The sequence below is a fragment of the Prionailurus bengalensis genome, chromosome A1, assembly GCF_016509475.1.
Source record: "Prionailurus bengalensis isolate Pbe53 chromosome A1, Fcat_Pben_1.1_paternal_pri, whole genome shotgun sequence".
Lineage (NCBI taxonomy): Eukaryota > Metazoa > Chordata > Mammalia > Carnivora > Felidae > Prionailurus > Prionailurus bengalensis.
Window position 1 is genome coordinate 207,643,077 of NC_057343.1, and position 20,968 is coordinate 207,664,044.

At 36.5% G+C, this 20,968-nt stretch overlaps 1 protein-coding gene across 6 annotated transcripts in view; it reads left to right on the plus strand.

Annotated features, from left to right (window-relative positions):
• PRKAA1 (protein kinase AMP-activated catalytic subunit alpha 1) overlaps positions 1 to 20,968 on the plus strand; it is a 36,834-nt gene that overhangs the window by 11,471 nt on the left and 4,395 nt on the right. For 3 of the 6 annotated variants that reach the window (XM_043599360.1, XM_043599377.1, XM_043599371.1), the window contains 8 exons: positions 5,747 to 5,888; positions 7,498 to 7,591; positions 8,025 to 8,069; positions 11,489 to 11,633; positions 13,862 to 13,949; positions 15,542 to 15,766; positions 17,091 to 17,577; positions 17,690 to 17,816. In XM_043599360.1, the coding sequence (XP_043455295.1) occupies positions 5,747 to 5,888; positions 7,498 to 7,591; positions 8,025 to 8,069; positions 11,489 to 11,633; positions 13,862 to 13,949; positions 15,542 to 15,766; positions 17,091 to 17,577; positions 17,690 to 17,816 (1,353 nt within the window). Of the gene's footprint in view, positions 1 to 5,746; positions 5,889 to 7,497; positions 7,592 to 8,024; positions 8,070 to 11,488; positions 11,634 to 13,861; positions 13,950 to 14,384; positions 15,444 to 15,541; positions 15,767 to 17,090; positions 17,578 to 17,689; positions 17,817 to 20,968 lie in introns of those variants that run through there. The other 3 variants (XM_043599368.1, XM_043599382.1, XM_043599389.1) reach the window with 3 other exon arrangements.

Below are 20,968 nucleotides of genomic sequence, written 5' to 3' on the forward strand. Positions count from 1 at the left end.
TTTGCCAGCCATGAAAAAGGAATTAGTGCACTAATTTTCCCTTAAAAAAACAAACTGATCATGTACCCTGCTTATTTACTTAGTTGTGTGTGTGTGTGAGAGAGAGAGAGTCAGAGAGGTTGAATTTGATCTCTACAGTGGCTGTTACGACACCTTTCTCCTCCCTGTTACTGTTCAATTTTTGTTTGAATACTATTTGTACAGTCATACTTCTGTGATTTCTGTTGTTTCAGAAATGAAGATATGCCTCTATTTCTTCTAAGTAATCTCTAATTTGATGAAATGCTCAGGTATTAGAACAACGTCTTTAGTCGTACTTTGTTTGGTTATTGATTTCGTTCTGTTTACTTACTCTTCTTTTACTGGGGAGGGACTTCTATTATTCATAGGTGGAATAGTATTTATTCTCTACTCGCTATTACTCATGAGTTGAATTTCACTTGATTTCCTGTTCTTTGTCTATCAGCATCCATCCTTTGAGTGCTAATTTTGATTTCTTCCTAATTTTTGGTATGTTTACAATAAAATTTTCTCATATTTTTACAATTTACTGCTTTCTAATTGTTGTAAAATTCATCTTGCTCTGCTCTTCCTTTTATATTTCCTTTTTTGTTTAAAAGATTTTATTTTATTTATTAAAAATTTTTAAAAATATTTATTTTTGAGAGATAGAGAGACAGAATGTCTCGGTGGAGGAACAGAGAGAGAGGGAGACACAGTCTGAAGCAGGCTCCAGGCTCTGAGCTGTCAGCACAGAGCCCAAGGTGGAGTTCCAACCTACAAACTGTGAGATCATGACCTGAGCTGAAGATGCTTAATTGACTGAGCCACCCAGGTGCCCCTTTATTTTTATTTTTTTTAAATGGGCCTAATGCCCAGTGCAGAGCCCAGTTCAGGGCTTGAACTCAAAACCCTGAGATCAAGACCTGATCTGAGATGGAGAGTAGGACGCTTAACTGACTGAGCCACCCAGGCACTCCTTAAAAGATTAAAATTATTTAAAATAATTTAAACATAAATGTTTGAGTAATTTCTACACCCAATGTGGGTTCGAACTTACAACCCTGAGATCAAGAGGCACATGCTCTACTGACTGAGCCAGCCAGATGCTCTAACTTCTGTATTTCTTATTACCTTGTGATAGTTAATTTTTTTCTACAACATTCATGTATTCTTGGGTTCATGTTTTAAATGTTCATGTTTTAATTAATGTCTGTTCTTCTTGCTTTATTCTTTTGTACTTTAAAAAACTTTTTGGTTTTTCCTACCTTACAGTTATTTTGGTCATCTTCAGTGGCCAGGAAGGTCCCAGGGACCCAGGTTGCTTTTGGTCAGTTCTGTTTTCTGTGGCAGTGTTAACTGGTATGTAGCAGATGTTCAGTACATGAAATGAATTTGAAAGAATACTTTGAGTCTGTATTGCACTTCCTTCTTTAATGATAGAATGCACATCTGGAGTTTTGATAAGACCCATTGTTTCTTGGGTGCCTGGGTGGCTCAGTTGGTTGAGTGACCTACTCTTGATTTTGGCTCAGGTCACGATCCCAGGGTCATGGGATCCCTGACATGGGATCAAGCCTTGCGTCAGGTTCCATACCGAGTGTGAAGTCTGCTTAAGATTCTCTCCCTGTCTTCCTCAGCCCCTCTACTTTGTGCATGCTCTCTTTAAAAAAAAAAAAAAAAAAAAAGACTGTTGTTGCATAGTTAATCTGGGTTGAGATTAAGTTGAGCAGGGTATCCTATGAGAGGAGACTGGTTGATTTGTGATGAATTGGGAGTTCAGTCCCAAATGGATTCTGCTTTAACATTCCTTCTGATTCAGAGTCTGCCAGTAGTATCCAGTATTGTGGCTATTTCCCAGTCCTGTTTCAGCTATGCAGCTAATGGGAGAGAGTTTCTACTAAGCCATTGCTTGGAGATTTTGGGGGTAGTTCAGACAGATGAGATTACTACTTCAGGTATCAATAAACTAGGTCTCAACAAACTAAGATACTTCCTGAATTAGGGTTTAACAGTCAATTTGACTGCACTTAATCACATCTGATTGGTATAGGAGATTGGAGAAAGCCTTATCCGAAATTAGAATGTGCTTCCAATTTTCTGTCCCATTTCAGCTGTGATTATAGGTTTTTCTTTGTTACTGATTTCATGTGTATTTAGTTTTTGATGGAAGTATGTCCAGTGTATTCCTATTCTACCATCTTTCAGGAAAGTTCTATATTTTATTAGCCGTGGGTGGTTTTGAGATTAGTCAAGCTATACAAATGGTGGTTATAAGAAAATTTAGAGATTCCATTTACATTGTAGTAGTTTGAAACTGGCATTTTTGATTCTGTGATAATGCTTTGGGTTAGGGTAGACTGTGTTGCAGTTGTATATTTGTTCACTTGCTGGGAAGATGTACATTCCAGAGGTATTGTGCGGGTTAAAGAATCTGGACAAAGTAGGAGGTGAATTTAGGTGATAAATTGTATTTTTGAGAAGGATTGAGACTTACTGTGACTTAAACAGTTTTCTTGGAGTCTTAATGAAATATCTGTATAACTTACCTTGGATTTAATATTATTAATTAAAACATTTAAGGAAAATAGCAAATGCTTAAAAAAATTCAAAGTAATTAGAAACTACCCCATCCCCTGACCTTCTCAACTGAAGGGAGCGTGGGGGGCAGAGAAGCCCATCACTCATTGTCTTGGTTGGCCTGGTGGAGGGAAAATGTTGAATTATTGAAAACCATTGGACTAGATGATCTGTAAGGTTCTCTTTAGTTCTAAAATTTTATTGTTAAGTCACCAAGAGCACCTATTAAGTGAGGAGCAAGCAGTGAATTTTGTCTTTAGAAAGCTAATTTAATTATCTTGTTGCTCCCCTGCTTAAAAACATGCAGTGGTTCATAATCCTTGAGGGTTTCTAAAAGGTGGGCAGGCTCAACTCCATCCCAAATCCCAGATCAAGCAGGAAAGCCTATTTAGATTGGAATAATGAGAAAAAGTTCTTGTTTAAAATAATGTTTTAAACACAAGAAGTTTAAATCTTTTTTTAAAAAACTTATTTATTTTGAGAGAGAGAACACATGCTCATGTGTGCATGCATGAGCAGGGGAGAGGCAGAGAGAGAGAGGGAGAGAGAGAGAATCCCAAGCAGGCTCCATGCTGTCAGTGCAGAACCCAAGGTGGGGCTCGATCCCACGATCTTGAGATCACAACCTGAGCTGAAATCGACAGTCAGATGTTTGACCGACTGCCACCCAGGCACCCCTAAACACAAGAAGTTTAAATGATCAGTATTGAGTTTTCAACTTGGAAATGATAAAAAGTATCATAATTATCTGCTAAGGGCTGCCATAACAAAATACCTCAGCCAGAATGGCTTGAACAGCAGTTTATTTTCTTACAGTCTGGAGGCTAAACATCGGAGATCAAGGTTTCAGAAGGGTTGATGCCTTCTGAGGCTTTCTCCTTAGCTTGCAGATGGCTGCCTCTTCCCTCTGTCCTCCCAGGGTTTCCCATGTGAACCCCTGCTCTCTCTCTCTCTCTCTCTCTCTCTCTCTCTCTCTCTCTCTGTGTGTACAGATTTACTCTTATAAAGATACACCAGTCAGGGGGTATTCAGACCTACCTGATCTATTTCAACAGTCACTTTTTTACAGGCCCTATTTCCACGTACTGTCACATTCTGAGAGGGAGGGTTCCAACATGAATTTTGGGGGGAGACACAATTCAGCACATAACATACATAAATAACTAAGAAGGAATTTCTTATTTATCGTTACCTTTGCCTTTCAGTTGGTAATTACCAAGATCACCAGGGAAAGCTCTCAGCTATTGGTCTTGGTCTTACAAACTATGTTCTACTTTAGAAGACAGCATTTTCTTCCTAAAAAGCTAAAACCCTAAACCACTTATTTAAAAAAAATTGATACATGTATATTTCAAAAAGTCAAATAGTGCTAAGAGGTGTATTTATAAAACAATTCCTTACCCACACTCTCAACTCTTAGCTGTTTTTTCTTGTATTTATCTCTAGGTTGTTGTTTTTTTTTTAAACCTCCATATTTCAAATTGATCCATGCATGTGTACAAACTATTTCTTAATTCTTGTTGTCAGATTTTTATTGTTGTTGTTGAGTTTCTGTTAGAGTAGATATGGATTTCAGTTCTCTTACACCTTTTCCTCTATACCCTCATTCTAATAATTATATCATAGTTAAAAAACCCTACATTTAGCATTTCATAATTGTGACTGTGTAAAAACTATATGCCAAGGCACTACTGTGACTATATATATTTTTTAAATGTTCATTTATTTTGAGAGGGGGCTGGTAGAGAGAGAGAGGGAGACAGAGAATCCCAAGCAGTTTTCATGCTTGGTGTGGAGTCCATTGTGGGGCTTGATCTTATGACCCCAAGATCATGACCTGAGCTGATATCAAGAGTCGGATGCTCAACTGAGCCACCCAGGTGCCCTGTGACTATATTTTCTTACATTACTTTTAATTTTTCCTGGAGTTATTAAGTTAACCTTGGTTTGTCCATTTTCTTAGTTTTCTTTAAACCTGAGGCTAAATTTCTCGTATCTTCAAATGCTTTTGTAAAATCTCTCTCAATACAGCATTCTAAACTTTCAAACCTATAAAATAATTTATCTGCCCCCCCCCCCCCCCCCCCCCCCCCCGGTCTTGGCTCCTCTGTCACATTTCTGTCTGGATTTGTTGCCTCTAGGCCTTCTACACATCTGTTACCTAGGACTTCGCTCCATTACCATATTGGAGATCTCTTAGTTTTTCTCCTATATTTGATCCCTTCTTTAGTGGATATTATCTTTCTTCATTTTCTTCCTAATTTTGATAGAATATATATTCTCCAGTAGGTTCTAGGGAAAGGGTAAATAAAAGCTAAAATTTTGGAGACTAAATCCTATTATTACCATTGATTATCTGGGCATAGCATTCAGAATTGAAAGAAAATCACTGAAATTTTTTATTCTTGGGGCACTTGGGTAGCTCAGTTGGTTAAGCGTCCGACTTTGGCTCAGGTCATGATCTCATGGTTCATGAATTTGAGCCCTGTGTTGGGCTCTGTGCGGACAGCTCTGAGCCTGGAGCCTGCTTCAAATTCTGTGTCTCCCTCTCTCTCTCTCTGCCCCGCCCCTGTGCACACTTTCTCTCTCTCTCAAAAATGAAAACATTAAAAATTTTTTAAAATTTTATTCTTAAAAATAGAAATGGCATGCTCATGAACTGAAATTTGAATGGTTCAAGGGGTTATGGAGAGGGGGAGTGTGTCTGTGGCATGAGGGCATTTTGGGGGATGGTGGAACTATTCTGTATTTGATTCTAATGGTGGCTTTACCAGTTACTATATGTTCAACTTCATAGAACTGCTCACCAAAAGCAAAAAGTTCAGTTTTTTTTTTAAAGTTCAGGTTGTATGTATGATAGCTTAAGAATTAAAAAATCAGAATTTAAAAGTGCAAAAAAGTATATAGCAAAAAGGAAGTCTCTTCTTTCTCTCTGTGTTAGCTTTCCAGTTTTCCTTTCTGGAAGAAACCACTGTTACCAGTTTCTTATGTATTCTCTCACTTAATCACTCTTGAACATGTAAACAACATTTAGAGGCAAATCAGGTAGAATTGAAAGGAACTTAAATTTGCTCAGTATTTTCTGAGAGTGCAAACTCTTAGAATACATGTAAATATGTTATTAATCAAGCCTGGCACTAACTGGTTAAAATTATTTCTCCTACAGTTGGCAAACATGAATTGACTGGGCACAAAGTTGCTGTGAAGATACTCAATCGACAGAAGATTCGAAGCCTTGATGTGGTAGGAAAAATCCGCAGAGAAATTCAGAACCTCAAGCTTTTCAGGCATCCTCATATAATTAAACTGTAAGAACTGATTGTATTAAATGTAGTCATATCATTTTAAAATAATTTTTGTTAACCAACTTACTCTGACAAGTGAGAAGGATGACTGACATTTCTTGAATCTTCCTCAAGATTTAAAGATTTTTGCCTGTTCGTGTATTTATCTATATCTAACCCTGTTCTTGGTCACCTAAGCCTGTGTTCATGTTTTGCCCTTGTGCTTATCAGCTGTTACCTTTCTCATTCTTTCTTGTCTTCTGGACATGCCTTTCTGATAGGTAACTTTCTGTGTCCCTGTTGCTGTAGAACCAACAATGATTTGCTAGTAAAAACTCTTGACATCCAAATTTCCACATGATGTCACTTAGCCAGTAGAAAGGGTGTTCCCCTGTACTGCTTATATCTGAGAAAACAAATAATGACCGATAAAATTTTAGGACTCCAGTATTTCAGAAGGGCAGTGATATTATGGTTGTTTTACAGTGGCCAATTGTAGGGTCTCCATATAACTTACTTATTGCTCAGTTTTCTCATGCGGGCTGTCAGTGACAACTGCTTAGCTTTTGTACTGAATGAGCTGACTCAAAATTTGTTTCACTCTCCTCTCTTCTCATTTGCTGAGGTGCTGTAGTTTTAAGTGCTGTCCATATGCTGATGACTTCTCCATACACATCTCCTGCTTTGTTACCTCTTCCCCTAACTCCAGATCCCTCACTCACTGCGTACTTCACATCCCCATGGGGATGCTAGAGCTGAACTTTCTGTTACCCTCCCCCAAGCCTGCTCTTCCCACAGCTGTCACCCTCTGTGAATATCCAGTTCCTTAGGGCAGAGACTTAGGAACCATCCTGAACTTCCTGTCATCCATTCCATTTCTTTCTTCAAAATCTATCTAGAATCCAAGTGTTCCTCAATTCCTTCATTACCATCAGCCTAGTTTGAGCCACTGTCATCTCTGTCACAGACTCCTGCAGTAGACTATTGTTTCCACGTTTACCATCCCATCAGTTCTTCATGTTGTTGCCATAAATTAAAGTTTCCTTTTTAAGAGATCAGATCACATGACTACTTTGCTTAAAACCTTTAATAGCTTTGCATCTCCCTTAGAGTAGAAGTCAGGCCTCATCGTGGTTTGTAAGGTTCTGTCCTCTGGTCTCCAGTTAGCTTTTTGAGTCCACATCCTATTTCTTTCTGCCAGCTCACTCTGCTCTAGCCGTCTTACCATTCCTCAAACATGCCAGACAGACTTGTACCTCGGGGCCTTTGCACTTGCTGGCTCACCTTCTTCCTAGATCGTGGTATGGTTTGCTCCCTTCCATCAGGTTCTGCTCAAATGTTACTTTATTGGACAGTAGTCCTTCCTTAAATGCCCTGTGTAAGAGGTTCCTCGTAGTTTGTTTTATTTCTCTTCATAGCAAGTTCTACCACCTGAGATATTGCTTATTTATTTAGTGTCTGTTTCCTGGCTCCTGGAACATGAACTCCATGAAGGCAGAGAATTTGTTTTGTTCCCTGCAGCTTTCCTGGATTCTAGCACAGTGCCTGCTATATTATAGGCACTTAGTAAATATTTACTGAATGATGAATATACATGTTTTAATATTGGTAGATAAATGTTTTCTCTCACCAGGTACCAGGTCATCAGTACACCATCTGATATTTTCATGGTGATGGAATATGTCTCAGGAGGAGAGCTATTTGATTATATCTGTAAAAATGGAAGGGTAAGCAGTTCTGATTTAATCCTGTATATATTTTGTAACTCCCCTTATTCCTTACTAGCTTCAAGATGTCAGAGAGCAATTTTGTTAAGAGGTCTACTTAATAACCAGTTTCCTTAGTCATATATTTGTCTAGAATCATAGACGATTTAGAGTTAGAAAAGACCTTAAAGACTATTTCCTTAGTCTACTTACATGGAAGTGGAAGCTGAGACTCACGATTTATAGATTTACTCAAGGTCACATGATTTATTAATGACAGAATTGGATTGAGACCCCAGAACTCATGATCCTCCAACTCATGCTTTTGGGGTATACAAATACTTGTAATATATATCTTGAAGTATATATTTAATCCTTACAAAACATATTAAAGATCTAGGCCTTGCTAGTCAACCCTAGCCACATTTAAATTGCATTCATTTTTTGGTTTCAGAAATCTGATGTACCTGGAGTAGTAAGAACAGGCTCCATGAAGGAGGTAGGAATTAGACTTAAAGAATTTAGAGTTGGAAGGAACTTTAGAAGATATTTTGAACAGTTTCTTAAGTTACAGACATAAAAAGTAAACACCGCCCCTCCTGCCCATGTTTTTCTCATACCCAGGTTATGTGGTATGGCTAAAACCTCTTTCTAGAAGAGCTGTGTCTAGCAGTGAGAAGCCATTTTTTCCCCTCTCAATCTAAAGTTCTTTATATCATTCACTCATTTGTTCTATGTAGCATATCTATTTACTTTCATCAAAATCAAACTCATTAACCAAGTTAATTTTGATTTTACCATTTTTTAACATGGTTCATTTCAATTTTCAGGTATTCCACTTCTCTATTCACTGTACCCCCTCCCCCCATGCTATGCTATGCCTGGAAAAATGGAAACAGGCACAAGTTGGATTGGTATCTTGTTTTCTTATCTTTTCCATTTGTCATTTCTTGGTCATTTTTCTTCTGTGGTATATTAAAATTTCAGCTGTTGGGGTGCCTGAGTGGCTCAGTCAGTTGTGTCCGACTTTGGCTCAGGTCATGGTCTTGTAGCTGGTTAGTTTGAGCCCCACATCGGACTCTGTGCTGATAGCTCAGAGCCTGGAGCCTGCTTCTGATTGTGTCTCTCTCTGCCCCTCCCCCACTCACGCTGTGTCTCTGCCTCTCTCTCAAAAATAAATATTTAAAAAATTTTAAATTTCAGCTGTCATATTTTTTATTTCAAAGATCTTGTTTTCTGAAATTTTCTTTTTTCTTTATATTTTTTTTAAAGTTTATTTATTTATTTAGAGAGAGAGAGCAAGTGTGCAGGTATGCACATGTGGGAGGGGCAGAGAGAGAGAGGGAAAGAGAGAATCCTAAGCAGGTTTCATGGAGCCTGATGAGTGAGATCTTGACCTGAGCTGAAATCAAGACTTGGACGCTTAACTGACTGAGCCATCTAGGCGCCTCTGAAATTTTCTTTTTTAAATAGCCAGTTCTGCTCCACAGATATAATAACCTTATCTGTCTAAGGATAATAATTAGTTGGTTTTTTTTAAGGTTTTAATTTTAATTCCAATGTAGTTAACATGCAGTGTTATATTTGTTTCAGGTGTAAAATACAGTGATTCAACAATTCTGTACCTTACTTAGTCAGTGCTCAACATAAGTGTACTCTTAATCCCCATCACACTTTCACCCATTCCGCCCACCTCTGGTAACCATCAGTTTGTTCTCTGTAGCTAAGAGTCAACAGTTGTTACTTATTTATTTATTTATTTATTTATTATTTAAGTTTTCCTCTGTTCCCTGCATTGTTACTGTACCTTTTGTGCTCCCTGTTCCTTTTTTTTTTTTTTTTTTTCCTGTTCATTTTATCAGTCTCTGTCTTTTGTAAAGGTCCTTCCTCAGATATCTGGTGATTCTTGGTTGTCCACTTATATTTGAGTGAGGTACTAAATGCCAAGCTCATGTAGGAGGAACTTAATGATTGGTGAGCCTTCCCATAGGTGGAATAGGTAGGGATCTGTCCATTTTGTTAGGGTGCACCAAATACCAGTAATTTCAAATAGTTTTCCTTAGATCAGAGGGTTGCTCTGGAAGCAATGTTTCAATTTCCTTGAGGGTATTAGCTTAGCTTGCAGTTCTCTGAGAGCTGAATTGGGAAGAGGCCTGCAAGTCTCAGTAGTTAGTATGTTGACTTTCACTTAATCCCTGTGTTTTCCTTCGGGCGCCTCATCCCTGCCTTGGTGTCCTTGAGAACAGAGCTGGTTTGGTCTTACTCAAGAGCAAATCATGGGTCTTATTCCCCCGTAGGGGTGAATTTAAAACTTCAACCAATTGTCCTGCTTTCGGTCCACCTCTCATTTCTCCCTTCACGAATTTTCTAATTTCTAAGCTTTTCCAGAGTTCTGTGTGCAGGCTAGTTTATTATTGGTTTCCACCCTGCAGGCTTAAGGTTTCTGCTTTCTCTGTTTGGTCAAGTCTTCATCGTTCATCCACTCTATAGCTTGGTGACTCCTTCTGATTTTACTGTTGTCACTTTTCTTGCTCTTTTCGTCTTTTTATGCTAATGTCCTTTTAGTGATGTTTCAAGGTGTGGAGACAAAAGATTCAGTCTACCATGTTTAACTGCAAATATGCTTTAACTTTTCTAACTTTCCTTTGGAGACTTCTCCTTTTTCATCTTTTGTACTGTATTTATTGTTAATATGGTATAATTTTCATTTTTGTAGTCTGTTTAGTTAATTTACCTGTTATATTTTGTTTAATCAACTAAGTTTTATTTCACATTTAGAACACATTCTTTTTTTTATTTAGTATATTTAATATAAATAAAGTTGTGTTAAAAAAAGTGAACCTACATTTCTTCTAGAAATAAATGTGTTAGATTATTAGCAGGTTATTTTCTCTAGAGGAAGGGTGTACTTCATTGTACTTCATTGTACTTCATTAGTTTTAATTTTGCTTTCAAAAGAAATTACTAGTTCACCTTTTCTCCCAGATTGTCCATGCCATTTAAAGTGTAGAAGCCTGGCTTTAGAATGCTAATTTGTGACCTCTGTTAGAAAATTGCATATTATAGAGAATTAATAGGCTATTTATTAAATATGACTTCATGGGTACAGGCTCATCCAAATAATGGTTATAGCTTTGGGGAAAAAAATCCTAAAACAAGACAATATGGATAAATGGATAAATGGAAGTTCTTAAAGAATATTTTTTAAAATGTTAGTTCCTGCATAAGATAATTTTTTCAGAAAACAGACTAAAGATACATGTTTTTATATTTTATAAAACAAATGAATTAAGGTTTTTCTTTTGTTAAAACTAAAAAGTCTTTATTTCAGGACATATAACTTGATTGCTTGCTAATTCATTAACAGTCTTGAATGTTACTTCCTCATATAGTCTAAAATAGTATCACCCACCCCAATATAATTCTGTGCCCTTATTCTGCTTTATTTTTCTTAAAATACTCCTTGATGGTCTCTTTATTTCTTTATTGTCTATTTTCATCAACTAGATTAAGAGCCTTTGTTTTATTCATTGCTGTATCTTGAGTGCCTAGAACTACTTGGCACACTAAAGATGTTCAATAAATATTTGTTAAAGGAATGAAGGATTAAATGTTTCCAGTGTATAGGAGAAAACATATCTAGTTTCAAGGAGAAGTTGAAACTATTTGAAATAGCTCATGAAATACAGGGGAAAGCAATGTAGTCACAAGAGTGGTAACAGAAAGTTGAGTTCCAAGATCCTCTTAGCATTTTGGCTTTGTGCTGATTGTACCCATCTCCCCATTGCAAAAGTATCTCAGGATGAGTTTCATTTGGAAGGTTTCATGCGTTTTGATGGTTTTATAGGTTGGAGAGTTGTAGATAGAAAAATTTCTTCTGAAAAGCACACCTTTAAAATGCCTCTCTACTTTTCGTAGCTGGATGAAAAAGAAAGTCGGCGTCTGTTTCAACAGATCCTTTCTGGTGTGGATTACTGTCACAGGCATATGGTGGTCCATAGAGATTTGAAACCTGAAAATGTCCTGCTTGATGCACACATGAATGCAAAGATAGCTGATTTTGGTAAGGAGATTTTTATAGTTTCGAATATTCATTATGTTTAATGAACATCAAAGCATTCTTCAGATAAGTTTTACTTCTATGCAATGGACTAAGTATCCCAAAATAGTGTATCATCACCATTTTGCCTATGAGCATACAGAAAGGAGAAGAAGTGACAAATTCTCTTCTTAACTTTGTCTTTAAAATTTAGTTTTAGGACAATAGGTAAATAAGTTGGCAGCATTAGAGACATCATTTGAATAGAGACTATTATTTGTGAAGGAGAAGTTAGCAACTTTATTTCCAGTTCTTTTTTTTTCTTAAAGTTTATTTTGAGAGAGAGCATAAGTGGGGGGTGGGGGGCAGAGAGAGAGAGGGAGAGAATGAAAATGAATTATAAGCAGGCTCTGAGATGCCAGTGCAGAGCCTGCCCTGAGGCTTGAACTCATGACCTGAACCCAAATCCAGAGTCATGCTTAACTGATTAAACCACCTAGGTTCCCCTCCAGTATGTTCTTTTGATCAAGTATGGAGCCAGAGGAAAGAGACTGAATGGAGTTATACAAACTCTGAAAGCCAGAAGGTAAACTGTATGAACAAAATCATTCATTCATTTATTTTTAAGAAGTTTATTTCTTTATTTGGAGAGAGAGAGTGCACGCACTCAAGTTGGGGAGAGGCAGAGGGAGAGCGAGAATCTTAAGCAGGCTGCATGCTCAGCTTGGAGCCCGGCGCTCTTTTTTTTTTTTTTCAACGTTTATTTATTTTTGGGACAGAGAGAGACAGAGCATGAATGGGGGAGGGGCAGAGAGAGAGGGAGACACAGAATCGGAAACAGGCTCCAGGCTCCGAGCCATCAGCCCAGAGCCTGACGCGGGACTCGAACTCACAGACCGCGAGATCGTGACCTGGCTGAAGTCGGACGCTTAACCGACTGCGCCACCCAGGCGCCCCCGGCGCTCTTGATCATGCCACTGTAAGATCATGACCTGGACTGAAATCAAGAGTCAGATGTCTAACCGACTGAGCCACCCAGGTGCCCCATGAACAGAATTATTTTTTAAAAAACTAGTAAAATATTTTACATGATAGAAAAGCATAATTTCACCTTGGGAAGAACATTGTCAAAAATGAATTTATTTTCCTTTTATGTTCTATATAAATTGCCATTGATATTATTTTATTAAATTTAAGAAAAATTAATCTCTGCAACTCAATTTTGTTTAGCTTAAGTTCTAATCAGAGGTGATTTCATAAGTATTTTTCTCAGATTTGAATATATGTATTTTAATCTATAGAGATTCACTAAGCAGTGCCAGTCAACTCTGAGCTACTGATTTGCTATTGTTGTTGTTGTAACTGACTAAATTATTTGACTTCCTTATTCCTTAATTGTCATTATTTTAAGATTTTATTTTTAAGTAATCTCTATACCCAACATGGGGCTCAAACTCACAACCCTGAGATCAAGAGCTGCATGCTGGCAACTGAGCCAGCCAGGCACTCCTTTCATGATTATTTTTATCTAGTACATTTTTGAGAAGGCAGAGGTTTCTTTCTGGAGTAAAACTATGCGGGAGGGAGCTTTGATATTCAGAGTTACTGTTTTGTTTTTTAAAGAAGCAGAACAGGGTCATAGAATCTTTGAATTTTAATTTTTCTACTCATCTACATTTTTTCTAGTAATTTATTAATAAATTTAAACATGCTGAGTTTATTCTAATAAACAGAACAACAGATAGCTTAATATATACTCATTAACTTCCAGGAGTGCACTAACTTAATTTTCTTAATGTTTGTTTATTTTTGAGGACACGTTGGGGGGAAAGAGAGAGGGAGAGGAAGAGGGAGAGGGAGGGAGAGAGCGAGAAAGAACAAGCCAGAGGAGGGGCAGAGAGAGGGAGACAGAGAATCCCAAGCAGGCTCCTAGCTGCCAGCACAGAGCCCAGCTCGGGGCTGGATCTCACTGTGAGATTATGACCTGAGCCAAAATCAAGAGTTGGATACTTAAGTGACTGAGCCACTAAGCTGCCCCCAAATAATGCACTAACCTTAAATGCTGAAATAGATTACAAATTTTAGGGCATAATGACAAAATATTTGGGAACAGTAAAGACTAGGAATTTGTTTAAGCAAAGAATATAGTGATGATTTATCACTTTAGTGCAAACCCAATTTTATTGTTTAATGGAGTTTTGTTTTTATTTCCTTGGGAAATCTTGAATAGTTGATTTTTTGTACATTTTCAGGTCTTTCAAACATGATGTCAGATGGTGAATTTTTAAGAACAAGCTGTGGCTCACCCAACTACGCTGCACCAGAAGTAATTTCAGGAAGGTAGTATTTGACACCCTCCCACACTAATACATTTGTAATTATCTTTTTTTTCCTAGATTTTGTCTGTCTGTGGTGTCATATTAAATTGTAGTGAAAGGAAAGACATTTAGGGCTTATTCTTTTCTTATCCAGAAAGTGTTATATTTTAGGGATAAAACATAAGAATTAAGGATTCCATTTATAGAAGAGAATTCTTTTTTCCCCCTGGTGGAAGAAATTGAAGGTTTAAAACTAGCAAGTTTTAAAGGTAGGTCAGACATTAAAAACTTGCATAATACAGGAATACCTACTATTTAGAAATGGTTTACTTAGATGAAGGGTTAAAAGTATAATGTGTACCTCTTTAATTTTTCAGATAGAAGACATTTTGTAGTAGCTTTTTGTTTTATGATAAGGTGATTGGGGGATTGGACTGAAGTATGATAAAATCTTTAGACTTCATTTATTTTCTGGAGACTGCAGTATTATAAGAATTCTAATCTCTCAATTTATTGACCACCAGCATTGAGAACATGAGGATCTTTATACAGTGCAGCTTTTTGAATAGATTAGATGACAGGAAAATTTAATTTTTAAAGAGTAATTGTTTTTCACTGTACTACTGAAATTGAAAACAGATGGCTAGGTTTGTTACTAGTCTTTATAATTACCTTTTAATAACGTTTCACTCAAACCATGTTTCTCTGTTTGAATGTGTCATATCCTAATTCAGAATGCAGAAATAGTATAGTATTTTCTCTCTGTTTTCATAACCTTGCTTGCCTGGCCTGCTCAGAGAAATTATATTTGGGTAAAGTCATGGCTATGATTAAGGCAGAAGTATCTAATTTTAGATTTATCAAGCTTCATCATTATTTTTTTTGATCAGCTTAATGTTCAAAGAATGTTTTTAAATTATTTCATTTGTGCCATCTAAATTCTTTTGGGAAAAAACAATTATGGGGGCAATGTTAATTAAAAAAAAATAAAAGAAAGAAATGTAAATATGCATATATGCATGGGCCATTTCTGAAGTCTAATTTTCCAGTTTGGAAAGGTCTTTCTGTGAGCCCTGGATGAGTGGGAACTTGTATTCAAAGCACTATTTATGGATTAGTTCAACAGTTTATTTGATCAGTTTACAGACATCCTTTCCCCAAAGCCAGACTTTGTGCTAACAGTCTGCAGTAGTTAAGTCAGTTGGCTACAGTGTATTGTAAATACCAGTTTAGGATCTTCTTTGTGAACCAGTCAGCTTGGCTTTCTTTCACAGCCTCAGGCCCCTTTTACCTTGGTAGGAAGCCTTGGGTTTTGGGGGGAGAGTGGGTTTAGGGTTCATCACTAAAGAACATTCTTAATTGATATCATGAGGAACAAAGTAAAGGAGTAAGAACAGAATTTTTTAGCTATAGTCTAACCTAAAAATTCTTAACTTTTGTTTTCAAAGATAATGATGATAGAATTATATAGAATCTTTCTGTATAGTGTAAAGCAATGACTATAGAAACCATACTCTAATAATTCTTTATAAAGTATCCATATTTAAAACTTTTGATTAATTAACTCTCAAGTTACTAATGATTATTTAATCCAATTGGTATTTCCTGTTACAGATTGTATGCAGGTCCAGAGGTAGACATATGGAGCAGTGGGGTTATTCTCTATGCTTTATTATGTGGAACCCTTCCGTTTGATGATGATCATGTGCCAACTCTTTTTAAGAAGATATGTGATGGGATCTTTTATACCCCTCAGTATTTAAATCCATCTGTGATTAGCCTTTTGAAACATATGCTACAGGTGGATCCCATGAAGAGGGCCACAATCAAAGATATCAGGTAATAATGCAACTTGGAGATTATCAGATCTAATAGCTTCAATGATTTAAATTAAGTGAAAGAAAGAGTTGCAGGACAGTATGTATAATGTCATGTCATTTGTATGTTAAAAAATACAGTGTATAGGCACATTTGTTTTTGTATTTAAAAATACACAGTAAACTGGTTACCTTAGGGAAGGAAGATTAGTAGGAGGGAGGGCTTTTACTTTTCACTTACACGTCTTTCTTTTGAAAGAAAATAAAAATAGACCCTGATGGGATGTTAAATTTTGTAGTGGCTCTTTAAGATTTTCTGTTGTATGCTTCATATTTGACTTTTATGCATTCTCATTAGGATTAATGCTTTTTAGTAGGAGTAAATTTGTGTGTTGCCATTTGAGTTCTATCTCATAAATTACTCCCTTTTTTCCTTTTGTTCATCTCAAGTAATGAGGAATTTTTAATTTAATCAATGACATGCTTTTGTTTTTTGGGTACTATACATTGAATCACATGTGGAATTACTGATTTGTAAGTTTCATATGGAAGGGCATGCTTTTACCACCAATGGAAAAGGATAAATCATTCTTTAAAATTTAAAATATCTAAGTGAAAGGTGCTTTCATTTGTGTTTTACATGTTTTTTTTTCCAATTTAAATGCAATATGTGACAATTAGAAGACTTAGAAAACACCAAAAACAAAACAAAAAAAAACCAAAACCAAAACAAAAAAAACCCCACCAGAAAATGATCTTTAATTCCATCACCCAGAAGATAATCGTTGTTCTTTTGAGTGTTTTCCTTTCATGATGTTTTTAGTTTTAGCAGTTTTTGACATAGTTTAGGTCAAACATATTCTTTTATATTTGAAGAGTTGTTATCTTCATAGAGTTGTTTTATAAGGTGAGATAATGTATATGAAGTATTTAGCCTAAAATCTACCACAGAGTAAGCATTCAGTGAATGATAGTTGTCTGTTTTTGTTGTTTTTTTCACCTAACATTGTATCAAGAATATTATAATAATGAAGCCACAGAATATATTCTTTTCTCTGAACTGGAAATAAGCTGGTCTTGGTCATTTGTTTGTCATTGTCATTTGTGCCAAAACTTTAAATAAAAGTGAAGACATTTCTTTTCCAGTTAGTGCAGCACTGCTTTTTCCCTCTTAAAATCTGAGGGAGGTTGGAGCATTTCCCCCAATATATACAGTGAAATGTGAGCCAGAAGAAAGCCTCAGTTTAAAAAAAATGAAAATACCCTATGTGTATAAATAGAAATGAATTCATATCCTAAATCCCCCAAACTGTTACTTACAGTCTCACCTCCTAACTTTGTCTCAGGGAGCATGAATGGTTTAAACAAGATCTTCCAAAATATCTCTTTCCTGAGGATCCATCATATAGTTCAACCATGATTGATGATGAAGCCTTAAAAGAAGTGTGTGAAAAATTTGAATGCTCAGAAGAGGAGGTTCTCAGCTGCCTTTATAATAGAAATCACCAGGACCCGTTGGCAGTTGCCTATCACCTCATAATAGATAACAGGAGGATAATGAATGAGGCCAAAGATTTTTACTTGGCAACAAGCCCACCTGATTCTTTTCTCGATGATCATCATTTGACTCGGCCCCATCCTGAAAGAGTACCATTCTTGGTTGCTGAAACGCCAAGGGCACGCCACACCCTCGATGAATTAAACCCACAGAAATCAAAACACCAAGGTGTAAGGAAAGCAAAATGGCATTTGGGAATTAGAAGTCAAAGTCGACCGAATGATATCATGGCAGAAGTTTGTAGAGCAATTAAACAACTGGATTACGAATGGAAGGTAAAAAAGAAAGGGCATTCTGACTTTAAGCACATTTGCTAAACCTGTAGTCTATAAAATGTTTTATAGAAGAACTGCTTTTGACTTTCTTTTTGTCCATAACACACACTAGGTTGTAAACCCATATTATTTGCGTGTTCGAAGGAAGAATCCTGTAACAAGTACATACTCCAAAATGAGTCTACAGTTATACCAAGTGGATAGTAGAACGTACTTACTGGATTTCCGTAGTATTGATGGTATGTACCTTCCACAAAACAACTTAGTTGACAAACTAGACCTTGTTAACTAACTTGGCTTTTTAGTCTTTGATTCTTTTGAAGCTTTTTGAACTGTTCCTAGTAATTCAATAGCAAAAGAACATTAAATGTGAGATTTGGTGCCTCTGTGATGTCAGCATTTGTGAATCTTAGGTTTGCTGTAATCTTACAGTGTATTGTCCTTTTATGATTACCTTAAAGCCAGATGCAGTCCGATCCTAAAATGATAGTTTCTGCCACATTTCTGTTTTTTGGTGTGGTTCATTTTGGTAAGATAAAATGTTTTATTTAGAAATAAATGTTAACTTTTTATTAAATTTTTTTATATCTGATATTTAATAAATTTTTTTTTTCATTTAAGAATTAGAGTACAGTTATTACCTTTTAGAGTTGATTGATAAGGCAGTGTGAATAGATTTGATTAGTAGCTCATAGGACAAGAAATCATTTGTCAAGTAAGGTTTCTTACAGGGGACTGAGAGAGAAATGTTTTGGATAGGTAAGGGACCTAATGGATAGTTTTCTCCTCTCATCCAGCCTTTTGCTCCCAGCCTGACACTAGAGACATATCAGAGGTATGCATCCTGTATTAGTTTTGTGAGTTACATGATTCCAATTTTATCTCTTAATAAAGTGTTCTTAAATAATAGACCACTTTTGTATGAAAGCATGATATAGGGATTCCTGGGACTAAAGATAATGTTCAAGATAATGATCATAATTCGTTAAAAGTGACATTGTTGGGGCGCCTGGGTGGCGCAGTCGGTTAAGCGTCTGACTTCAGCCAGGTCACGATCTCACGGTCCGTGAGTTCGAGCCCCGCATCAGGCTCTGGGCTGATGGCTCGGAGCCTGGAGCCTGTTTCCAATTCTGTGTCTCCCTCTCTCTCTGCCCCTCCCCCGTTCATGCTCTGTCTCTCTCTGTCCCAAAAATAAATAAAAACGTTAAAAAAAAAAAAAAGTGACATTGTTAACCTCAATTTTAGATTGCTGTGCATTTGTATTTACCTACAGTCATAAATAATCAGAGACAGCCTGATGATCAAATTGAAATATTCAGACTTTTTAAGTTAGGTGTATTTTAATTGGTCATCAAAATAATGATTTACTTCAGTATAAAATCTTAAAAGTACCTCCTTGAATATTTTTAAAGAAACATTAAATTATGATAAGTATTGGTTTACTGTTTCAATAGTTTGAAAGTGAAAACCTATACTTAGAAAATATATCTCTGATTACCATTATGTATAGTTTGCCAGAATATCTTAACTATTTATATTGATTAAGTTGAGGTAAATTATTAATTGCAGAAAGCAGACATTTTTGTTATTGTTGTTTGTTTGTTTATTAAATTTAAATCCAAGTTAGTTAACATACAGTGTAATAATTATTCCAGGAATAGGATTTAGTGATTTATCACTTACATATAACATGAGCACCCAGTGCTCATCCGAAATGTCTTCCTTAATGCCTCTCACCCGTTTTTAGCCCTCCCCCCCACCTAACACCCCACCACCAACCCTCTGTTTGTTTTCTGCATTTAAGAGTCTCTTATGGTTGGTCTCTTTTTCTGTTTTTATATTATTTTTGCTTCCCTTCCCTTATGTTCTTCTGTTTTGTCTTAAATTCCACATATGAACACAATCATATATTTGTCTTTCTCTGACTTACTTCGCTTAGCATAATACATTCTAGTTCCATCCACATTGTTGCAAATGGCAAGATTTCATCCTTTTTGAATGCCAAGTAATATTCCAGTGTGTGTGTGTGTGTGTGTGTGTGTGTGTGTGTGTGTGTGTGTACATATACACTCACACCCCACATCTTCTTTATCTATTCATCAGTCAGTGGACATTGGGCACTTTCCATACTTTGGCTATAGCCAAGAGTGGTGCTATAAACTTTGGGGTGCATGTGCCCCTTCGAATCAGCACTCTTGTATCCCTTGCATAAGTACCTAGTAGTGCAATTGCTGGGTCATAGGGTAGTTCTGTTTTTTGAGGCACTTGCATACTGTTTTCCTGAGTGGCTGCATCAGTTTGCATTCCCACCAGCAGTGCAAAAGGGTTCCCTTTTCTCTGCATCCTCGTCAACATCTGTTGCTTCCTGAGTTGTTAATTTTAACCATTCTGACAGGTGTGAGATGGTATCTTATTGTTGTTTTTGATTTGTATTTTTCTGATGATGAGTGATGTTGAGCATCTTTTTATGTGTCTGCTAGCCATCTGGATGTCTTCTTTGGAAAAGTGTCTATTCATGTCTTTTGCCCATTTCTTCACTGGATTATTTGTTTTTTTGGCGTTGAGTTTGATAAGTTCCTTATAGATTTTGGATACTAACCCTTTATCTGATATGTCATTTGCAAATGTCTTCTCCCATTCCATCAGCTGCCTTTTAGTTTTGTTGATTATTTCCTTTGCAATGCAGAAGCTTTTTATCTCGATGAGGTCTCGGTAGTTCATTTTTGCTTTTGTTTCCCTTGCTTTGGGAGACAGGTTAAGTAAGAAGTTGTTGTGGCTCAGGTCAAAGAGGTTGTTGCCTGTTTTCTCCAGTATTTTGATAGCTTCCTGTCTTATGTTTAGGTCTTTCATCCATTTTGAGTTTATTTTTGTGTATGGTGTAAGAAAGTGGTTCAGGCTCATTCTTCTGCATGTTGCTGTCCAGTTTTCCCAACACCATTTGCTGAAGAGACTGTCTTTTTTCCATTGGATATTCTTTCCTGCTTTGTCAAAGATTAGTTGGCTATATGTTTGTGGGTCCATTTCTGGGTTCTCTATTCTGTTCCAATGATCTTGTGCCAATACCACACTGTCTTGAAGATTATAGCTTTGTAATATAGCTTGAAGTCCAGAATTGTGATGTTTCCAGCTTTGGTTTTCTTTTTCAGGACTAATTGGCTACGTGGGGTCTTTTGTGGTTCCATACAAATTTTAGGATTGTTTGTTCTAGTTCAGTGAACAGTAGTGTGCTATTTTGATAGGGATTACTTTATTTTTATTTTTAAATGGGAAAAATATCTTTATGCCAATGTTTGTATGAGTAAACTATAATAGACTTCTAGTAAATGATACGATACTATAACATGGTTTGAAATTTTTATAATTCAGATTTCCCATATGCATACGCTCTCAA